General features: G+C 35.3%; 1 protein-coding gene and 1 pseudogene across 1 annotated transcript; one reads left to right on the forward strand and one right to left on the reverse strand.

The window, feature by feature from the left end:
* Window positions 1-597: 597 nt before the first annotated feature.
* On the forward strand, window positions 598-14,071 carry LOC145265770 (uncharacterized). The gene is made up of 6 exons (XM_080121816.1): window positions 598-783; window positions 6,181-6,300; window positions 8,210-8,303; window positions 10,848-11,024; window positions 12,952-13,055; window positions 13,916-14,071. Exons 1-6 carry the CDS (start codon window positions 649-651, stop codon window positions 13,982-13,984), a joined length of 699 nt encoding a protein of 232 aa, XP_079977942.1. The 5' UTR covers window positions 598-648; the 3' UTR covers window positions 13,985-14,071.
* On the reverse strand, window positions 11,568-11,684 carry LOC145265925 (5S ribosomal RNA; annotated as a pseudogene).
* Window positions 14,072-20,524: the final 6,453 nt, after the last annotated feature.

The following is a 20,524-nucleotide window of genomic DNA, read 5'->3' on the forward strand; positions in this document are numbered from 1 at the left end:
CATAAAATCAACAGTAGGTTCTCTACAGTGCAATATCGACTACAACATATTGTAGTCTAAGTTATTGCGGGAAAGCATGTGAAGCTTCCTCCCAGTACGCTATGATGGGTACCTGATTAGAGTATGTAATTAATCGATTTGATTGAAAAAGAAAAGAAAAAAAAACTGGGTGTTTTCGTTGATTACGATGACAATAAAAGTATGCTGTGGAACCTTCGTTGATCTTCATTCAATCCCGGGCAACGTCGGGTCTCCCTGCTAGTCTAAATCTAAAAAACAAACAAGCAAACAAACAAACAAACAAAAAAAAAACGGGTCAAGCTTGCATCGTTAACTTTGGTCGTGATAAAACGGGCATGGATGCGAAGACGATGTTACGCCCACCTCTTACCCAGAAAATCCCTTACCGCCCCCCCCTTTATGTCTACCTATCCCTGTCTTTTGAGGTGCATCAATATTTAGATATTATTCTCCCCCCCCTCTTTACGTCTATCTATCTCTGTTGTCCCTTATCTCTGATCGTTCTTTACACGCGTCTCGATAAGCAACTGTTCTCTTCCCAACGTTATCCGACTACATAAGGACGACCGCTATACCGATTTCGGATCATTGCTCCTTCGTCGTCTTCACTCAACGCATCCGGTCACCATGTCTATTCTGGCTTTATTCGCAACTCTCGCCATGGTGGCGTACACCGCTTCGGCCCACAAATACTGCTGCACCCCCGAGCGATTCAGCGCCCAAAGTTTGGTGAAAACCTACAGAGAAGGAAATTTCTTCCAGGTAAGGACAACTTTTAATGACGGACGGACCTTTTAGGTGAACATAATTTTTTTACTTGAATTACTAATGTCATCCCTACCATCTCTGGCTGTGTATCTCTCTCTTCCCCCTCCCTTCCCCCCCCTCTGTCTGTCTGTTTGTCTGTCTGTCTGTCTGTCTATCTGTCTGTCCGTCTCTCTCTTTCTTTCTCTCTCTCTCTCTCTCTCTCTCTCTCTCTCTCTCTCTCTCTATATATATATATATATATATATATATATACATATATTCTTAATAAGTTTTGGTTTCGATTTCGATTTAAGCTGATGCACTTAAGTCATATGGATATGTTTATTCAATTTTTAGTATGAAGAAAGGTAAACGCACAGATAGAAGGATACAACATCAGAAAGTGTTAGTTATTTTTTATTGTATTACAATTAAGTTTTTATGCCAAGAAAAAAGATGTTTTATATAACTATTGGTAGGTAAACAAGGTCTTGTCTGGTCGGAAAATTCGCTTAGATGTAATAATTAAAGTTATAAAAATTTCAGATTCATAATCAAAGAGTCAATTTTCTATTGATAATTATATTGAACCTACTACATATTGTATTTATTTGCTTCCCCACCAAAGCAAATTAGGCACAAGGTTGTTTTTAAATGTGGGGGTAAAAACCAGCTCCCCTAAAAATAGGCAAAAAGGGGGCACTCTGGTTACCAAAAATAATAATTGTCCCAGTATAGAGGGTTTCCCCTCCATTGTCTGGTACAAATTATCTTAAGTGCAGCATTTGCAGAAAATTCTTTAGATTCAAATATACATAAACATGTATTTAAGTTATGAATTTATTGTTTGAAACAAGGAATATATGGAGAAAAATTATGTTTATTTCCTTAATCTATAACTGAACATTTTGCTAATTGCATTTTATTTCCTCTGATGATATGAGCCATTATTGAAAATCCATGGATTAAGGAAATTAACATAATTTTTCTATATATATTCGTTGTTTCAAACAATAAATTCTTAACTTAAATATGTTTGTATATATTTTGATTTACAGAATTTAACTTTAATCATTAAACTTATATATTGCTCTATTTTTATATATTGAGCTTTACCTTTTTGGTTAGGATCGTTCTGAAAGTATTACCTCAATGTAATATCTGACAGGAAAATTAACTTCATCTCTAATCTGTGACTTCTCTCTCTCTCTCTCTCTCTCTCTCTCTCTCTGTCTCCCTCTCTCGCTCTCTCTCCATATATATATATATATATATATATAAGTTTCGTGGTTACATTTTAAATTCTGAAAAAACAACATATAGAGACATATATTCGATTTAAGAATTTATTGCTTGACAAAAGGAATATATAGGAGAGGTTATTTTAATTTCCTTAATCCATGGATTTTCAACAATGGATCATATCATCAGAGGAAATGAAATGCAGTTAGCAAAATGTTCAGCTGTTAATGGACGCTATTTTGCTTTTCAGCACAATTACTGAAAATAGTTTTTTGAGTGGGTGTGGATAATTATATGGAGAAAATTATACGAAAAGAGAAGTTGATACAACCTGGGTAATCCATTAGCAGAAGGAGTCAAATGTCGTTCGGGGTTATAAATCCAGGTGGGCAGAGAATAGGCCCATGGGAGAAAATGATATTCCTATATAGCGAAAGCGTATTGCTCCTTATTGATATTTCGAAAAGTATACTGGGCAGCCTTATTCGTGTTGCGTTGAGTGTGTGTTGGTTGCTGTAGTCCAAATGCTTTCTTGGTGTTGACAAAGTGTATCCAAAATTGGGTGGATATACCATTCCATTGTAATTATCCCCGTGAGTAATAGAAATTGAGCATTGAGTTAAATATGCAATGGACCTCGAAATCAATAATGTAGATAGCAAAATAATCCTGTAATAATCTCAGTACCCGGTATTTTAAATTTCGAGTCTATAGACTAAAAATTGACAGAGTTATTGCGTAGGGAAATGTACACAGATAGACAGACACACAGATACACAGACAGACAGACAAACAGACAGACAGACACGTTCACTTTTATAGATATATAGATAATATTCAATAGAGAATTAGCGCTTAAATATATTTAAGCCTATTTTACGACCGGGCAAAGCAGGGTGTCTCCTGTAAGTATTTGGATTTTACATTTGTTCTTTATTTATTCAACCGTGGAGTATTCTTTTTTTTACACTATCATATAAATTTTAATTTTCAATTTATGTGCTAATAAGCAAAATTTATAATTGCCCACATTTATATAGCTAAAAACTTTTCCTCCGATGAGAAGAGTCATACATTGTAAATTCATGGATTAAGGAAAAAATTTTCAATAATTATTTATACTCCTCTATCAAAGAATAAACTTTGTTGTAATTCTACGTAATTTAATTCAGAATTTCTATTTATATATGCATATGTATGCATATATATATATATATATATATATATATATATATATATATATATATATATATATATATTAAAAATATTAAAATTCAATTCAGAATCTTTGAAAACACTTGTTCTTTTGTTTTTTAAGAAAAGTATATGTTATGCAAGCTTTAACAAACAGTAAAAATATGTTGTACTTTTCAATGTAGCAAACCTTTGAGAAAACAAAATCTTTTATGTCACAATCAGTCAAAATTATACCTCTGATGTCGAGGGTGTAATTCACGTTGTTGATCAGGTCTCTATCTTTTTATTTATTTATTTTTCCACTTCAACCTTACTTTCATATTTATAATTATTTCGGTTATTCATTATATTTAGTATAATTTACCATCTTAAATTTATTTCCTTCATTTATTAATTATTATATATTATTTTCAATTTAAATTATTCTGTTTTGAGCATTGAGCACCAGACAAATGTAGTATATTTGGTATTGTACTATTTATATTGTATTAGTGTCTACCCTGCTATAACAGGAAAACATTATTTTGGGAATATTTATAAGAAAACCTAAAAGCATATATATATATATATATATGAGGGGTGTGCAATAAGTAATGTCCCTGACCCACTTCCCATAGCAGTAGAGCAACGAAATTTGGCACAGTCTTTCTCTACATAGGAACCACCCAGAGTTATGCATTTCTCCCATCGTTTGATGCAGCTCTGAAGACCGTCTTTGTAGAACACACCAGGTTGGTCCTCCAACCACGACGTGACTTCAGAAATCAAGGCCGCATCATTTGGGAAACGCTTTCCTTTCAAAAACAACTTCATGGGTGGGAAGAGGTGAAAGCCAGAGGGTGAAAGGTCAGGAGAGTAGGGAGGATGGGGAAGAATTTCATAACCACACACCCGTGCTTCTGATCTGGCGACATGCGAGTTCTGGACTGGAGTGTTGTCCTGCAGGAGGAGGGTACCTTTGCTGACCTTGCCCCGCTTCTTGATTTTGATAGCTTCCTTTAATTTCCTCAAAAGTGAAGCATAGTAGGCTCCTGTAAATGTGGTACATTTGCCAGGAAATCTGTCATCACTACTCCGTCCTGGTCCCAGAAGACTGTGAGTATGATCTTGCCAGCGGAGGGATGCACCCTTGCCTTCTTTGGAGGTGGTAAGTCCAAGTGCTTCCACTGCATTGATTGGGCTTTGGTCTCTGGATCATAGTGATGCACCCAGGTTTGATCCTGTGTAATCAGTCTTTTGAAAAACTTTGACTCATCTTCTTGGCGCATCTCCAAATTCATCCTTGAACACTCGACGTGTTCTCGCTTCTGGAATGGTGTGAGCAACCTGGGAATCCATCTGGCAGACACCTTATGCATATGCAAATGGTCATGAATGATAGTTTTCACAGACCCTATACTAATCTTGACATCTTGGGCTATTTGGCGAATAGTAATGCGCCGATCTTCCAAAATGACAGCCTCAACTTGACGGGCAGATGCCTCATCAATGGCAGAACGGGGTGGGGGGACCAGGTCTGGGAGCTGTTTCCACAGACTTCTGGCCATGTTTGAATTCACGATGCCAGCGTTTTACAAGGTCATATGATGGGGCATTATCACCATAAGTATCTTTCATTTCATCAAAAGTCTCCTGTGGTGTGCGTCCTTTCAAATAAAAAAACCGGATCACTGCTCGACATTCAACAGGCTCCATTTCATACCTGACTCAGTTCAAACACCTGTAAAACAGAAACCACAATTAGTTCAGAGCTGTAATTTGCCACATAACCCGTAGAGATATAAATCATTGCACATGCAAAATTTCAGCTAGATCAGACAACTGGAAGTGGGTCAGAGGCATTACTTATTGCACGCGCCTCGTATCTTGTATTCTGAATTGTTGACTATATCAAGTCACTTCTATGCGTACAACTTCTTTGCGCCTTCGTATTCATTCTTTTTCTTCCAACTCTTCTTCATACGGTGAAGTGAGCTGAACATACATACATTCACTTTTACAGGGTAGAATGGTAAAATTGTCGCCTAGAAAAGACGATATGATTCCATTTCCGTTTTATGAAAACCGGCTTTCTTTTGTTTGTTGCAGACCATCTACTCGTTGGCAAGTTGTGTACAAATCCCAAGAGCAATAGGAGCCTTCTATCATGTCTGAAAGTGACGCAATGTTTCAACGAGTATGATCAAAAATGCGCCCCTGTATAACTCATGCTCTCTACCGATCCAAGATATGACAGCAGGACCATTGCCAGCACCCCCAAAATGCAAATCTGGATGGTTGAACCCTTGAGGGCACAACTCAACTCATCGGACGATCCTTTCGGGCCACAGTTATGGTCTTTGGTGTGGTTTCAAGTGAGGGCCACATCATGCCACCTCATGTCTTGAAAGTCTGCTTGAAAGTCAACACCAAGATGTACCTGGATATGCTGCTGAAGAATGGTGCAATCAGGTAGCCGCTAGCAGACCCTGGTTGTGGCAGCAGGAATCGGTGTCGGCCCACAAGTACAGAGTGACCCAGGCTTGGCTTCAGAAAGAGTTCTACGACTTTGTATCCTTCTCTCACTGGCTACACCTCCTTCCCCGACCTGAACCCGTTGGTCATGAGAACATCACCAACATGACCTCCCACAATGGTATTGTGGGAGGTCATGTTGGTGATGTTCTCAGCCAAATCGCTGCAATCTACCGAATATTTAATGAGCACCTGCTAGCACTTGTTGAAAAGGCATGCTCCCAGTTTCGACTCGTATCAAGGCGGTGATTGAGGCTGAAGGCGGCTACATTGGATAGATGTCTTCTGCATAATCAAGTTATCTAAATAAACTTTTTCAATAAAAATTTTAAAAATAAAGCTGTAGTGTTGTTTTCTTTAGGGCGACATTTTTATCGTTCCAGCCTGTATTTATTTTATGGATGATTTATTTTTTTCTTCTTCTTACTTTCCTTTTTCTGTCACCCATTTTAATCGCAGGGTAAAGGTGAGGTTTACTATGACTACGCAGCCGGCATGCACTCATCTTTCATCAACATCACCGTCGACGAACACAAAGGCGTCTACTCCCTCGTCAGCACCCACCTTGATGTCAATACCGTAAGTGATCTTGCGTCTTTCTCCTTTTCTATCGACATTATTACTTTTTTTTTTTTACACGGTGGGTCACCACTTATCAGGGATAAGGGTTATTGCAAGTAAAGTACGTTAGTGTGGAGATTTATTGAAGTGTTTACTTGAGGTGGCGGTTCATAAGAAATTTGTTTACGTTGGACTTGAAGACATCCAGGTTGTAGTCCGGTGGGAAGCAGGCAGACGGAACAGAGTTCAACAGGCGTGCAGTTCTAAGAAAGAAGCTTTGTTCATGGGATCTACGTTTTGATTTATGCACAGATAAAGAGTGGGGAAATTATTGACAGTGGTTTCAGCTAGACGGGTGTTTTTTGTGAAAGATTGGCGAGGGAAGACCAGAGATTGGAGTTCAGACGAGCACCTGCCATGGAAATAACGATAAAACAAGGATAGGCTCGCAACGTCTCTTCTGTGGGAGAGAGGTTGCAGGGTAGAGAAAAGGGCCTCCCCCACTAAGCCACAAAGTCTATTTTGTACTTTGTCAAGGCAGGATAGGTTGTTTTTAGCAGTTCCTGCCCAGATATGGCAACAGTATTCCATCCTTGGACGTACTTGGCTTTTATATAGATAGAGAATTGCATCAGTAGTGAGATATCTTCTGGAGTGGTAGAAGGATCCCACCATATTTCCAGCGACCTTGGCAACAGACTTGATGTATGTGTTCCATTTCAGATCAGGAGTAAAGGTCAAATCCAGAAGCTTGTCAAAACACGGGATCTCACCCAGACGAGAGCCATCCATCACAATTTATGCCAGATGGGGATCAGAGCGTTGATGATGTAAGGATAGGAGTTTGGTTTTGGATGCATTAAAGGTAACCAGCCAGATCTTCCCCCACTGAACCACGCGCTCGAGATCAGAGGAGAGAGAATCAGAGAGAACTTTGTCATTTACAGCCTTTGATGTGTTGCCGTAGATGGTCGTGTTATCAGCATAGATGTCAACGAATGATTTAAGTATGTGTTTAGGGAGGTCATTGATGTAGACCAGGAAGAGAGTTGGGCCCAGGATTGACCCCTGAGGGACTCCAGCATTTATTTATCTTATGAGCATTTATCTTGAATGTGGATTTGTTCAACCAATGTGGAATTTAATGACATCATCCCATTCTATTCAAGGATTAATATTCATAACTTTCTTTGTTTCAACTCTTATTTTTTCTCTATATCCCTTAAAAAGATTTAATTATTAATATATTTTTTATATATTTGCTGAATAGCAAAATGATATCAAACCAGATTTAATACATTGCTAATGACTGTCCTCTGAAGAGTAGAGCCTACATCGAAAATCCATGTATTTAGCAAATTATTTTGAATTATATTCTTTGTTCAAATAATTTTTATTTTTCTTTGAAAAATTATACTTTTCTGAATGAAATTACTCATTTCTATCTCTAACCTATACCAATTTTCTTATTAATTTTCTTATAAATTTTATATCCAAACCTTTTACTTCAATTTTTCAGATTCATCTGCCTTACTTTTAATGCTAGGTTTATTTTTGGTGTCTTTTTAATTCAATAGAAATCCTCCTAAATTTGCTGATGAGGAGACCGTGCTTACCAAAAAAACTATGTATAATTATTCTACGTGACTTCATGTATACCACAAATAAAAAGCACGGATTTCCGAAACGATCGTACAGATAATTGACTTTGTTGTTGTTCCTTCTTATGAAACTGATTTTTAATTTAATTAAATTTTGATTTTTAAATTTAAAAAATTTTAAAACTTTTAAATTATAAATCACATTACTTAATATATATATATATATATATATATATATATATATATATATATATATATATATATATATATATATACATTGTATATGCATTGTAATTAATTCCGATATTTATTGCCGATTCCATCAGGGTACTGTTTACACTATGACTGGCGGAGTTTGCACAAAAGAGTCAATTCAGGAATCATGGTTAAAAGAGAGTGATCAACCTCATTGCATTCCAGGTAAGTGGCAAAAATATATATATGTATGTAATGTAATAACACACACACACATATATATATATATATATATATATATATTTTTTTACATAGGAATCACCACATTATCAAGGCCAAGAGGCCACTCAAGGATAAGGGTTAAAGAGTGTACAGTAGAAATTGGACAATATAGTAATCATTAGTAATGCAAATTTGCTAAATTTGATAACTTATATGGAACGGCCCATCAAGAACTTATTTACGTTAGACTTGAAGACAACCATATTGCAGTCAGCCGGAAAGCAGGAAAACGGAAGACAATTCCACAGGCGTGCAGTTCTAAGAAAGAAGCTTTGTTCATGGAATCTACGTTTAGGTTTAGGCACAGATAAAGAGTGCGGGGAATTATTGATAGTGTTTACAGCTAGACGAGTGTTTCTTGTGAAAGTTTGGCGAGGGGGGACCATAGATTGAAGCTCAGTCGAACACTTTCCATGAAAATAACGATACATCAGAGACAAACTCGCAACATCTCTTCAGCGAAGAGAAAAGGACATATATATATAACTACTTCGTTTACTCACATAGAATTAATATATGAAAGTATAAATTTATGCGTAAACTTTAAGTATTTACTTCAAAAGTGCTCAATACGTAGGTAGAGCTAGTTAGTAAGTTATAAAATATATATGGCGATTAAGCTACCCTGAATATTCCGCGTTTCCTCCACTCTAGGACTCTTCAGGCTTATATATATATATATGTATATATATATATATATATATATATATATATATATATATATAATTTCCTATATACTGCTCTGGCTACACATTGACACCCTAGTTCGTTTTATATATATATATATATATATATATATATATATATATATATATATATATATATATATATATGTGTGTGTGTGTGTGTGTGTGTGTGTGTGTGTGTGTGTGTATGTATGTATATATATATGCATATATATATGTACATATGTATAATTTAGTAATTTGAATTTTATGATTTGAAACGGTAAAATTTCAAATCTAGAATTGTTATCATATGAAAAACAAAGAATATAATTTAACAAGTATATTTCCTTTACCTATGAGTTTTCGATGTATATTCATCTCCTCAGAGGAAAAAAATACTAGCAAATATTATAAATGGTTTGCACCTAATTTGCTAAATGTAATAAACATATAACATTATAACTAAAAGTTTTTAACGTTTTTAAATAATAGAATAAGGGAAATTAGATGTTGACGCAGAATGAAAACTAACAATAATTTGCTAATATTCTTTCCTCTGAGAAGATGAAAAAAACATTAAAAACTCATGGTTTAACGAAATATATTTATTAGAATGGATTCTTTGTTTTACATATAATAAAAATTCTATATTGAAAATGTAACCATTTCAGATCATAAAATTTAAATTACTAAATTTTGATTCATTTGCTCTATCTAGTATATTGAGCAATTTTCATTTAGCTGGGATTGTCTTTAATCACTGGATTTGCATATTAGTAGATTTATTGCATTACATTATTTTTTTTTATTTTTATTTTTTTTTTATTACATTTTCACCCCAAACAAGGCACATTGCCACTTTGGTGTAGGGGGCTACTATCAGGGGAAACATCTACTGGGGTACTATGTAGGGATTTGGGCAGCGAGATGTTGGTTCACGTTGCACTTAAACTTATGCAAGTCAGTACAGTTGGGGAAGCAGTGACCTGGAATGGAATTCCAAAGTCTAGCAGTTCTGGGGAAGAAACTACTGGAGTAGAAAGATCTTTTACATCTAGGGATCTCTACAGTGTGGGGTGGGATTTTGCAGCTTGTCGGGTCTGTCGATGGTGTTTACGTCGTGGGGGCACAAGTGCTTGCAGTTCATCAGAGCAATATATATATATATATATATATACAGAGAGAGAGAGAGAGAGAGAGAGAGAGAGAGAGAGAGAGAGAGAGAGAGAGAGAGAGAGCAGAACATGTATTTCGTTATGTAATATTAATTAAAAATTTTTAATTTTTTTTTTGCGTTGGATGGCTTAAAAACGTATTTCTATATATGCGTTATATTTGATTTTCTACTTGCCAAAGCTTTAAAACGGGAGCCAAATAATAATAATAATAATAATAATAATAATAATAATAATAATAATATATATATATATATATATATATATATATATATATATATAAGAGAGATTAACAGAGTGATATATATATATGTATATATATATCACACTCTGTTAATCTCTCTTTCTCATTACACACATACATACACACGTATATACACATACACACATACATACACACATCTACACACATGCGCACATATACATATACACATATATACACACACGTATATACACAGATACACACAGATACACATATATACGTATGCACATACATACATACACACACGTATATATATATATATATAAATATATATATATATATATATATATATATATTTAACATCTGTTTCAAATCTAATATTGCACGCTAATTGTGAAAGCATTTCGTTATGTAACAAAAACGCAATCTTTTTTCATTGCAGACACTGCCAAGTTAGATTCGACATTTACCGTTGGAGGAAATCACGAAGACGTTGAAATGAGCCGTTATATCCAAAACTTTGGGAGCGTCGAGAGACAAATGATCGTCACCAATCACCATTGTTATCCCGTCCAGGAGATCTTTTTCATTGCTGATAAATCCAAGACAGGATACACCGGTGAGAATATTATAAAACTACTACTACTACTACTACTACTACTACTACTACTACTACTACTGATAATGATACTACTGATATTACTACTATTGATGATGATACTCATAATAGTAACGACAATGATATATTAATAAAAAATATTTTTAATCGATTACCGATACTTATCGAAGATATTCCGGCTGCAAAACCTCTCTAAGAACGCTGCCAGTCACATAAAGTACCACCCACACAGACAAACCCTAACCCTAACCACCCACACAGACAAACCCTAACCCTAACCACCCACACAGACAAACCCTTACCCTAACCACCCACGCAGACAACCCCTAACCCTAACCACCCACACAGACAAACCCTAACCCTAACCACCCACGCAGACAAAGTTTATTCTATATAATAGTGGAGATAGAGATGGCAGCTTTCTTCCGTCTTGACAGACTATGAATACCCACTGTAAGGTTGCCTGCACGTGAAATCTTTGTGGTAAGAGTTGCGCAATCTCCATCCTCATCTTTCTTGAGTCGGCGTTTTTAAATGCCAGAGTACATATAGCGCCTAGAATTCCCAAATGATCACCCATCTGGTACTAGCCAGGCTCAACATTGCTTAACTTTGGTGATCTGACGAGAACCAGTGTGTCAACGTGATTGTACCGTATATATATATATATATATATATATATATATATATATATATATATATATATATATATATATATATATATATATCAATCAGATATCATCAAAATTTGAAACTGCGAGACGTTTAGTATTACGCATGCAAACTTGAGAAAAACAGGTCGAAATGTGTCAACATTGGTTATCCTGACGCTCCGCACAAATCTTATAATACGGATGGCTACAATTATAAAAATAATTTGTTTTATTTTGCTTTCATTTTGAGCTCCTTTTTTCTCCCGTTTGTTTTTGTTTTCTACAATTAATACACCAGTTTACAAGTAAAAAATAATTTGTTTTACTTGTATAGTTTTTTAACAGGTGCTTATGCAGTTTAATTAACCGTTTTAATATAAGTAACGTGACGACATTAACCAAGCAGAAAAACAGTTTATTATTTTACACCGCTTCCCATCAAATGTAAACAGGTAATTTTAAAGAATTTTTCGATGGTAGAAAGGAAGCCCACCTCCAAAAAAATCGTGCCCCCAAAGTGGGTGATCATTTTACGTTAAATTATTATAGAAAAGTGATCCCCCATTTTTTAAAACTAACATTTCTTCATATCTTGGAAACTACTCGTTTGCCGTAATTTTAAACGTTATTTTCGTTTTTAGCGACCCCGAAAACCTTTCAGAGTGGTAATTTTAAAGGAATTTTCGAGGGTGGAGTAATTCTTCATATTTACCTTTTTTTTAATTGAATTGTTAGGTGAAAGTACAGAATAGTTACAATACACCCTCCCTTCCCCATGTTAAATAATAGGTTTCTAAATAATAGCGTTAAAAAATAGCTTGGGTCGTAAAGTGCAGGACTGCAGGAGTACCTATAAAAGGTAACGCCGGATCGGAAAAAGAGCTCAAAATGAAAATAAAATAAATTCTCTGCTCAAAATAAGAAATGAGAGAAAAAAAAAAGAAGTTAAACGGGAGAAAAAAGGAGCTCAAAATGAAAGAAAAATAAAACAAATTATTTTTACAATTGTAGCCATCCGTATTATAAGATTTGTGTGACGTCACTTCCAAGGTAAACAAAGAAGTGCGGAGCGTCAGGATAACCTCAACATTATATGAATAAGCATATTAAAAACAAGATGGCGACAGAATTTGACCTGATGTCGTCATAGAGTTACCTCCCTTTGTGTAACATGATGTGTGTCACGTGATCATGTCGTATATAGATACTATGGAGATATGCATGTGTGTTCGTGATGTTTGGTTGTTGATGCATTGTTTTCTCTTGTTTTCCAGTGAAAGACTCCACGATGACAACCTTGGTGAACCTGAAACTTTCCATCGATGATCCATCTGTCTTCACTTTGCCATCCATCTGTGATAAAACCACCCTTTCCACGGTAAGTTATTGCTTTCCTACATATCCTTTTTGCAGGTATCATTTCAGACACTATTTTGTTTATTCTTTTTGGTGGACCTGAACGAACGTCAATTCTCCTCTCTTTTTTTTTTCTGTTCGTTTTTTTTTTTTTTTTTTTGCAATTTTTTTTCAGTGGATTATTATTGATACCCAAATTATATCGACGTAACACTTAGCAGGAAATTGTCATACAGAACCCACATCGAGAAGCTCCGCAATATGCTATCGATGCGCAACAGTCTGCTTGCGACTCTGGCTAACAGCTGTTGAGGAGCCGAAGCAGAGCTTTAGTGCTGTGCAACACGACTGCAGAATAATGTGCACCAGCAGAGACTCGTTCTGTTCATGCTGCAAAGCTCGACGTCGAGCTCAAGAAGGTATGCAGGACGATTACCGGTAAGCGTCAATCGACCACCTGCCATGTGTCTATAGGATGTCTGGAATCGCTCCACCACAGATCCGTCGAGAGACGATAGCAAAGGCAGATTGTGACACGCAGAACAACGACAATCATCATCCCCTATTTGGACATCAACAGGTGCCAAAGCGACTACCATCTCACAAAGGCTTTGCCACTGTGATAGGCCTTGGACGAACAACACCAGCGTCGTTCTCCTATTAGCCACAAATAAAAACAAAAAAACAAACAAAAAAACAAACAAACATTAAACATAAAATGAAAAACAAAAACCGAAATTATTCTTAATTTCGTTTTTATTTCAAGACCTTTTCAGTACGTTTGATTTGAAAAAATAACATACAAATACATTATTTCAAAATATTTGGCGCGTTTTTGACGTGAAAATAATTTGTTTAAAATTCATTCCAACTCTTTTGTAGACGAGAAACAACGACAAGAACCTGCCTGTCGATCCCTGGAAGATGGTGCCATTCTTGGCTGGTCTGTGAACGACGAATCAGTTTTAAACAATGAGGAAAATTCCAGTGGTTGTATTGTAGAATACAAAATAAATAAACTTCTAAAAAATGATGAAAGAATTGTTTCCTGTCTTGTTTTTCATAATATGAGTTAAATCAGTGGCTCTCAAACTTTTTTACATGACGTCACACTATTGAGTTTTTTTTTTATTTATAATTTTCCCAGCACACACACACACACACACACACACACACACACACACACACACACACACACACACACACACACACACACACACACACACACACACACACACACACAAAAATCAACATTTTTCTACTCATAAAGCGTTTTTATGCATTAAAATAACAAAGTTTAGCTTGAAGATCAGGAAGATTAATAATAAATTTAGTTTAAAAGTTAAGATTAGTAAAAATGATTTTACTTACATTAAATTTCCATGTGCGTGCATGTATTTCCGTGTATGTGTGTGCGTATTGTTTTTCTGTGGCAATGTAGATGTTCTTTTCTCTTCTCTGCAACCTCTATCTCACAGAAGAGATGTTGCGAGTTTGTCTCTACTTTATCGATATTTTCATGGCAAGTGCTCGACTGAGCTTCAATCTATGGTCCCCCCTCGCCAAACTTTCACAAGAAACACTTGTCTAGCTGAAACCACTATCAATAATTCCTTCCACACTTTATCTGTGCCGAAACCTAAACGTAGATTCCATGAAAAAAGCTTCTTTCTTAGAATGCACGCCTGTGGAACTCTGTTCCGTCTGCCTGCTTCCCAGCTGACTACAATATGGTTGTCTTCAAGTCCAAGGTAAACAAGTTCTTGATAAGCTGTTCCACTTGTTAACAAATTTACCTAATTTCTATTACTAACAATTACTATATTGTTCAACTGACTAATGTACACTCTTAACCCTTATCCTCGAGTGGTCTCTGGGCCTTGATAAGTGGTGATGCCTATGTAAAAAACATATGTGCATATATGTATGTATGTATGCATGTATATATGCGTATATGCATGCGTGTGTATGTATGTGTGTGTGTGCATTTCCGTGTATCTGTGTGTACGTGTGTGTATGTATGTATTTCCGTGTGTGTGCGCGCGTGTGTATGTATGTATTTCTGTTTGTGTTTTTGTGTGTGTGTTTATGTATTCCCGTGTGTGTGTGTGTGTGTGTGCTCATTTCCGTGTGTATGTATGCAGGTGGAGAGGGCTCCCGTAAGCTGTGGTGAAGGCAACCTTTCAAGGAGAAGGAAATCTCTGATTTAAAAAGCCATAAAGCGGGAGACCAGTACCCACATTAAGCTGGTCTGCAGTTAACTTGTTGCTGGGTGTCTTGCTCTTGCTTGTTGCTGGATCTCAACATCTTGAACCGAGAGAGAGACTTAGCTGTCGTACAAAGCTAAGACTCTGTAACATCATGTGTATATAGATACTCCCTCAGGCATTTGTCTATAAAAATGGTCCTGTGGCGATGGAAAAGTTGTGACTGTGGAGGCTTGAAATGCTGGAAGCAAGTAATAATTGATCTCAATGACCGTCTTCAGTGTCATGCCTGCTTGAGCGTGTGAATTCACCGGTAGGACTAAAAAAAAACAAAAAAAACGTCATTTTTGGGCTCATGGACTCTAAGTGTCTGAGGGAGTGGCACTCGTCTGACAAGACGTTGCAATCATCATGTATGCAGCTAAACTAGCAGGAAAGGCAACAATTTTTAAAAAACAAAATCTAAATGTTATCACCATTATGCTAATGTCAAAAAGACAATCTAGTTAACATCTAGTTGTAACAGTCTCGCTGGTCTGTGAGGTTCAATGAACTCATTATCATTCATAGATTTCTAGTTAATATCTCCTGGCAGTCCTAGTAGGCAAGTGTGGGGGATATATTTCTGTTTGTGTGTATGTATGTATTTCTGTGTATGTGTACATACATATGTATGTATTTCAGTGTGTGTGTGTGTGTGTGTGTGTTTATGCATGCATTTCTGTGTGTATGTGTGCGCAGCTTAACTAGCAGGAAAGACAATTGTTTTAAAACAAAATCTAAATGTTATCACCATTATACCAATGCTAAAAAGGCAATCGGAATCGCTGAAATAATTATGTTAAATAACACTGTGCAACAAATTTGAATTGAAAAAAAAGTACAAGACATATAAGACCTGTTTCGGTGTAAGAAAAGTATGCTGATTCCAAATCTGACATTTATTTCTCTGGATTAGGTACCATTTTCATGTACTTTATTATTAATTATTTTGAAAAAAAAAACACCGTATTCACCAGTTTAAGCAACATTTGTCCTCTTAACTCTCTTGTGTAGAGTGTCATCATCCTTTTTTAAATTCCAGCAGTAGTCTGCCAACATACCAGTGTTCCATTTTCCTTTAAAACGTTTTTCTATTTATGAAATATCTTGATGGAACCTTTCGCCATGTTCATCACTCACATGGCCAAGATTCTCAGCAAAAAAATCCAAATGAGAGTGGAGCACATGAACTTTTAGAGACATGTTACATCCCATATCATGAAAATGATGCAATAGATCATTCACAACTTGCACATAGTCTTCTGAACGATGTTTTCCCAGGAAGTTATCACAAACTTTCTTGAATGACTCAAAGGCACATTTTTCTTTTCTCGTGAGATGTGTGTTAAAAGTTTCATCAAGAACAATTTTTCGAATTTGGGGACCTATGAAGATACCTTCTTTTATTTTAGCTCGACTTAATGAAGGAAACTTTTCTGCAAGATATGCAAATGCCAAGGAATCCTTGTCTAGTGCTTTCACAAACTGCTTGAACAAACCGAGTTTAATATGCAAAGGTGGTAAATGGATTCTATCACTTTGCAGAAGTGGTTTGTGTTTGATGTTATGTTTTCCTTGCTCAATTTCATCTCTAGCAGGCCAGTGCTTGCGTACATAGTGTTCAGCTCTTGCTCTAGAGTTCCATGAGGACAAGAAGCAACAAAATTTAGTATAGCCTGGCTGAAGGCCAGTGAGCATGTCTATAACCTTGAAATCTGCACAAACATGCCATTTATGGACTTCATAATGTATGCTTGCTAAAATTGTTTTTAAATTTTCATATGATTCTTTCATGGTTGTGCTGTAAGCTATAGGAACAGATGGCAGGGTGTTCCCATTGTGAAGCAAAACAGCTTTTATGCTTTCCTTGGATGCATCTAAGAAAATCGCCAGTTGGTGTTATCATATTGTATTTCCAGCTGTTCAAAAAGTCCAACAATGTCATTGCAGAAGCATAAATCATCTGTCAAAGTGAACAAAACATGCAAGTTTTGTGCACGTTTTCTGTACAATGTTATTTTCACACCTTTTCTAAGAAGATTTCGTTTTTTAAGCCTTGATGCAAGAAGTTCACTTTTGTCTTTGGTTAAATAAAGATCTTTGCATAAGTCATTTAGAGCATCTTGAGAAAATAGTATTGGTTTATTATTGCTTTCTGAATTAGAAAATTCTACTGTTTCATCACTGTAATGTTCATCCTCACTGCTTGAACTCCACATTTCCTGATCAGGGGTTTTTGGTACAGGTAATTCTTTTGAGTGCTCAACTGGGCGCATTGCTGATTGCAAATTTGGGTAAACAATGTGTTTCTTTTTTTTTTGCTGTTGTACAGCCCGTATAGTCTTGCTGACAAAAATAGCAATCATTAGAATGATCTTTCTGCTCTCGCCAAATCATTGGCACACCAAACTTCATGTGAACATTCTTTTTTGCATACCATGCGCTCAATGTTTTCACACATGTAAGGAAACAGGCATGAGGAGCCCATGACTTGTCTTGGTCTCCTATATCAAAATGAAAGTACGCCTTGTACAATTTCTTGATATGGCTGGTAATGCTGCGCCTTTCTTTAGCAAATGTTAATTCGCCACATATGTAGCAGAATTTGCTTGGATCATTTTTGCACTGTCTTGAAGTCATCGTCAAAGCCTATACTGCATCTAAAGAATAATGACAAGAAAAAAAGTAAATTGTTTTATAAAGAAAAATAAGGATTCCATAATGTGAACATGTTAAGCCATTATAAACGCCCACTAGCAAGTTATTAGATTCTTTCGTACATAAAGTAAGGGGTTGATAAAATTTCATTTCTATTTTTTGCATTTAATTTAGTAAATCTTTAGAAAAGAATGTATAAAATGCGCCTTTATGTTTAAAACATTAAAATACACAATAATCCGGTCTTTATTGTAGTTTTTAGTTAAAAAATACTTTATTAAATGGATATCTATTTTTAACCCTCAGATTTTTTTCCCGTGCCCTACAAATAAGGTTCTGAGGCAGGTTTTAGCTTCTTTTCGTTGATTTTTTTAGCCTACATAAAAAATGCCTTTCTTGACGAATACCATGGCTTTTCGGAAGGTGGTGTACACCAAACCATGTGCTACAGCATTATGTTTTTACTTTTGAAAAAATTAGCCCTTGGTCTAGAAAATATTATGCTAACCAAGCTAGCTCTGTCATCTAACTCTCTTAAATCTGGAAAAATAGCTCATTTCGGTTGACTTTAGCAAATAAATGATTCAAATAAATGATTTAACAAATAATGTACATAATATGTGTATATTAAACTGTGTTTTTCTCTTAAGATTTATAATTTAATACACATAATATGTGACTGCAAAGTCGTCAGTAACCCATTTTTGACGTTTTTTCTGAAATTTACCAATGTGGCAATTTTGCACAAATTATACCTAATTCAACAAAAAGAAAGCCAGAAATAAAATTTCCACGTTACTAGGTATACAAAAATTGCTGCAGATATCCTGTACTTTTTTTAGTGTTGCACAGTGTAATTTTACTTACATTCGATTTATTTCAATTGTTTTTGATAAACACAAAATCAGATTTGATTGTAGCATAGACAAACTATTGGAATATATAAACCGATTATTAGTATTAAATTTAGTTTGAAGCGAAAGATTAGCAGAAAGGTGTCTTTTCATCCAACTTGAAACCATTGCTTCATGAGACATTTGTGTTTGACTGAACACATAACTCACAGTGAAAAAGGAATGTATGCATCTCCAATCCAGTGAAATCCAAAAGTAATCATCACTATACAATAAAGTTATAGAATTATTATCAACTTTTTTTGCTTTTGTAGAAATTTGTCCATGATTAAGAGTGAATTGAATCTAATTTTAACTACATTTTACTTCAATTTATTTCATTTCAATTGTTTTGCTAAACACAAAAACAGGTTTGACTGTAGCATAAAAACACTGTTGGAATATATAACTTGAATCCATTTTCAACCAAATTTTACTGAACATTGATCAACATTTTGATATCTGTCTCAAAATAATATTCTATTCAATTTTTTTTTTTTAAATTTTGAACTTCACATGTGATTTTATTATGACAATATTATGAAATTTGTTAGATTTTGCTTCATATTAAACATTTTTTTTCCCGTTAGAATTGACTTGTTCAACTTTCGTTCACTATAGGAATGTTTCATAAACTATTTCATTGAAGGCACACCTATCACAAAAATCAAAAGAATATTTTTTGCTCATAAAACCTTTTTATTGAATAAAGTTTAGCTTGAAAATTAGGTTAAGAGTTAGTAGTAAGGTGTTTTTTTTCATCTGACTTGAAATCAATGTTTCATTAGACAACACACAATGGAGAAGGAAAGTGGGCATCTTCAATCCAGTGAAATCCAAATATAAAGTTACGATCACTATAAAATCTTTTTTTTTTTTTTTAAATTCTATTTTCACCCCAAATAAGGCACAGTGCCACTTTGAAGTAGGGGCTACTATCGGGGATATAAGTTGCAGCGATATTATGAAGAGAGATGAGCAGCAAGATGTCTGTTCACATTACACTTGAACTTCTGCATGTCAGTACAGTTGGGAAAGCAGATTGGTTGGTTGTTTTTGTTTTACGGCATATCAACCCTTTTCGGGTTATTTAATGCCGAATCCAAAGATTTTGAAGAAAATTTTTTTTAATAGAATATATTTGTTGTTTTCACGTCGGTTTCTATTCAACCCATAGTTGGGACCCTAACAGGTACTACCACTCCGAGTCAGAGTGGACCTGGGAGCAATGGTAATTAAAGGGTGGCTCCACACTCCCCAAAGCCCACAAGCTGGGGCCTCACCACTGGATATAGTTTAAGGTCATATCCAGGACCTGGGAAAGCAGAATCCTGGAAGGGAGTTCCAAAGTCTAAGAGTTAGTAGTAAGGTGTTTTTTTTTCATATGACTTGAAATTAATGTTTCATTAGACAACACACAATGGAGAAGGAAAGTGGGCATCTTCAATCCAGTGAAATCCAACTGCAAAGTAACAATCACTATAAAATCAATAAACGACGTTTGCGTTTATTATAGAATTATTATTATCACCATCACCTTTTCTTTTTTTCTCTTAGGATGAATTGGATCTAATATTAAGCAAAATAATAAATCAATTAATATTTTTATTTATTTCTCCAATTAAAACATTAATTTAAAACATTTAAACATTAGATATTTTGTAGTAATTTCGATGTACAGCGGTTTCTTC

This window comes from Euprymna scolopes, chromosome 40 (assembly GCF_053919585.1).
Source record: "Euprymna scolopes isolate OS-2025 chromosome 40, ASM5391958v1, whole genome shotgun sequence".
Taxonomy (NCBI): Eukaryota; Metazoa; Mollusca; class Cephalopoda; order Sepiida; family Sepiolidae; genus Euprymna; species Euprymna scolopes.

Coding starts and splice junctions, on each gene's coding strand:
- LOC145265770 (XM_080121816.1), top strand. CDS start 649: ATGTCTATTCTGGCTTTATTCGCAACTCTCGCCATGGTGGCGTACACC. Junction 8,304..10,847: donor TCAACCTCATTGCATTCCAG/GTAAGTGGCAAA, acceptor TTTTCATTGCAG/ACACTGCCAAGTTAGATTCG. Junction 11,025..12,951: donor ATCCAAGACAGGATACACCG/GTGAGAATATTA, acceptor CTTGTTTTCCAG/TGAAAGACTCCACGATGACA.